At 36.5% G+C, this 3,142-nt stretch overlaps 1 protein-coding gene across 1 annotated transcript; it reads right to left on the reverse strand.

Moving 5' to 3' along the window:
- Positions 1-511: 511 nt before the first annotated feature.
- LOC117628023 (umecyanin-like) lies at positions 512-1,617 on the reverse strand. Its single transcript, XM_034360368.1, has 2 exons — positions 1,216-1,617; positions 512-1,131 (listed from the first exon to the last, which is right to left on the reverse strand). Exons 1-2 carry the CDS (start codon positions 1,391-1,393, stop codon positions 719-721), a joined length of 591 nt encoding a protein of 196 aa, XP_034216259.1. The 5' UTR covers positions 1,394-1,617; the 3' UTR covers positions 512-718.
- Between the last annotated feature and the right edge of the window lie 1,525 nt (positions 1,618-3,142).

A 3,142-nucleotide genomic window follows, 5' to 3' on the forward strand; every position in this document is an offset into this window, starting at 1 on the left:
ACATGCAGGCATTGATATCTCATGATTTCTGCTGCTTCATGTTCAATGTAAAACCCCACACTCCATCATGCACTTCATGTGCCTTTCTTTATCCAAATGTTTTTTTCTTTTTTAATTCCCTTTTTTTCTTTCATTTTGGACCTCACATATTTTGGTTTATCTGAAATTGGCTGTGTCTTGAAGAGTGCCAGTTCCATGCCCCTGGGCTTTTTTTTTGGGCTCATAGTTGGACTCTACTGGTCTTACACCACTACGGAAGCCCAATTACAAATAATTTTCTTGCCTTTGTAGCTGGACTTGGCAGAAACCATAATTCCAAACCAAAAAATTAAGGGGAAGAAAGAAGAAGAGTAAGTATAAGGATCATGCAATTGTGTTGACCGTTATTTGGTATATTGTAATGAATTTATTAAATTGGATAACAGTCAAACATATTATGTTTTACAACTTTGATCTATTCTAGAAGGGTGAGAGATTCACAAGAACTGGTTTGAACTAAATTTTAATTTAGTTCAAATCAAATCACGAAACGATAACATTTTAAGAAATATGATAGAGAAAATCAGGGTTGTGTGTATTTACAACAATAACTCTAGGTTTTTTAAAAAATTATTAGAATTATTTACTGTAACTTCGATACAGTACTTCCCAAATAATCATCTCTTAAACATGGTATAGATATAACTCAATATAATTACATGATATATGTAGGGACTCTTTAGATAAAGAGAGAGAAGAAGATGGTTAACAAGCCAGAAGCCATGCCAGCACTTTGGATGGCGGTGGCTGATGACTTAGCAGGTGCGGGTGCTGCATCCAAGGCTGATGACTTAGCAGGGGCGGCAGCGGCGGTATCAGGCGCGGCGGCGGTCTTGGTATCTTTGGAAACGAGCTTGAATGGGAAAACTTTGCCAGATGAGCCCTTCTGGTTCACAACCTTGACGTAGAGCTTTTGGCCAGCCTCGCAGTGCTTGCCAACGCCGCTGTAGTAGTAGTTGTCTCCTGTGGTTGTGAAGTTGATGATGGTTGGCCCATTGTAGTACATGTAGATCACATTTTTCTGAGTGCATTTATCGAAGTCTTCCTTGTTGACCACTACCACGTTGCCGGAGCCAGGTCTGTATGGGAAAACTGAAATTTGGACCACGCATTCAGACAAATTAATAAACATCATTAAAGAAAAACAAGGGAAAAAAGGCAATGAATTACACTTACCAAGTCTATCACCAACACCAAAGGTTCTTGGAAAAGCCCAGTCCTGAAAGAAAGTTTTGTTGGGAGGAGTAGTCCAGCCAGCACTTCCTCCAACAATGTGATCCATTGCAGACACTGATCCCATCCAGAAACAGCCTATTGCTGCCAACATGAACACTGCAAGCTGAATCGTCCCCATTTTCTTGCTTCCCTGCCTTCTACCTATTGATTTTTTTTTGTTTTTTGTTTTACTTTAGTGAGCCGCCTGTGTGTTGAAGGAGGGGATCACCGTAATAATAAGAGGTAAAAAAAATTAATTGTAATATATGTCTGTGTGCCTTCAACACCAGACGGCTAAAAGAACAGTGAAATGGATGCCTTCTATTAAAAGTGTTTGGAGGTGCTAGCTTGTATGATATTGCATGGAAAATGCTTGGTATTTTAAGGTTTTGGACAAGGTCAACTGTTAATACGGTTACAAATATGAGATGGGGATTTTGCCTATTTTCAGAGGAGAAGAGTGTTTTTAGCTCTCAAATTAACCGTCTGTATGCAGTGTTATACCTAATTGTGGTAAAAATATCAAATACCTAATTGAGGAATCAGGTGTCTTGTTCAGCCTTAATAAGCAATTTGCTAATTAATAAACAATTTACAGGGGTTTAAAGCCAGAAAACCACATAACAGTATTTGGTTGTTTGTGATTCAAAATGTACTGTTGACATATTTGAAACGAAATCATTTTCAGGTACTTCAGATTTATTTTCATCTATTATATGAGGATATGGTCAGTTGTTAGTCTGTCAATCATGAGCATGTTCATTTTATCAAGATGACTTCCAACCGTTAATGCATATAGAATAATATAGTAATAAATGGAAGTTACCCGCATTACATGCATCACCAGTTGAGAATCACTCACTTATAGGCAGGAACTGCCTTTAACATTACCACCACATGTTACAGTTGACAAACTCTTCAAGGTAGGCAATACTCATTAGTCTACCAAGATTCGACACCTACCTTGATAAAACATGGCTGACTTAGACAGTTAGACCCGCATCATTTCGGTAACCAAATATGCTTGTCCTATGTTATGTTTTATCTACCTAAGTGCACATGTTTTCAAGAGTGTCACATGTTTATGTCTCAACAGTACACATGTTAACTTTCATCTTGGACATTCAAAATTTCCATATTCAGTATTTGGTTTGATTGTAGGGTGTGTTGTTGGATGTAACAAATGTATCTTTTTTATTTGCATAATATTTTTCACTTTGGTAGTGAGGGAAAATAGCGTTTAAGTGTTGCTACAACCCACATTTGAAGCATAAAGTTCTTTCATTAGTCATAGCCATAATTTTGACTTTAAAGATGGTATATTCGATTCTAACTTAGAATTTCTTTCCAATATAGTGAAGGGAAATATCACTGAATCAATAGTTAAATTTATAAGACAATACTTTCGTAACTAGTAATAAATATTTATAACCCTAAAATAAAAGTAAAAAAATCATGATAATGAGCTGTAATAGGTATAACCAAAAAAGTAATACAGCCTATGTACACTCCATCAAGTTGAAGTGTCTGAGTGTTTGACACGCAGATATGCCTCGAACACACCTCAACGGTCAAGACGCGTTTTGAACACGGTGAACTGAAGTCAAGAAAGGCAGGGACCATTTTGGAAATTTTGAAACAAAAACTGGGGTCACAACATAATTATTGAAACAGTTGTGGGCATATTTGAAATAGTTTTAAAAAGTGGGTTTTTCTTCTCTCCCAGCCAGCTGCATTTTTCATTAAAAAAATCCAGCTTTTCTTCTCTCCCTCTCCACATATTCTTTCTTCTCATCTTATTTTAAATTACTTTAAGTTGAAACATCAATAAATGCTTACAAACTGCTATAGGTGAAGGCGAGGGACTAATTTTTTATTATTTATTTTC

Source organism: Prunus dulcis, chromosome 5, assembly GCF_902201215.1.
Source record: "Prunus dulcis chromosome 5, ALMONDv2, whole genome shotgun sequence".
Taxonomy (NCBI): domain Eukaryota; kingdom Viridiplantae; phylum Streptophyta; class Magnoliopsida; order Rosales; family Rosaceae; genus Prunus; species Prunus dulcis.

Excerpts from the sequence above, each read along its gene's own strand:
- LOC117628023 (XM_034360368.1), bottom strand. The coding sequence starts at position 1,393 with ATGGGGACGATTCAGCTTGCAGTGTTCATGTTGGCAGCAATAGGCTGT. Across the intron at positions 1,132-1,215 it reads TGGTGTTGGTGATAGACTTG|TTTTCCCATACAGACCTGGC; the intron begins GTAAGTGTAATT and ends TCCAAATTTCAG.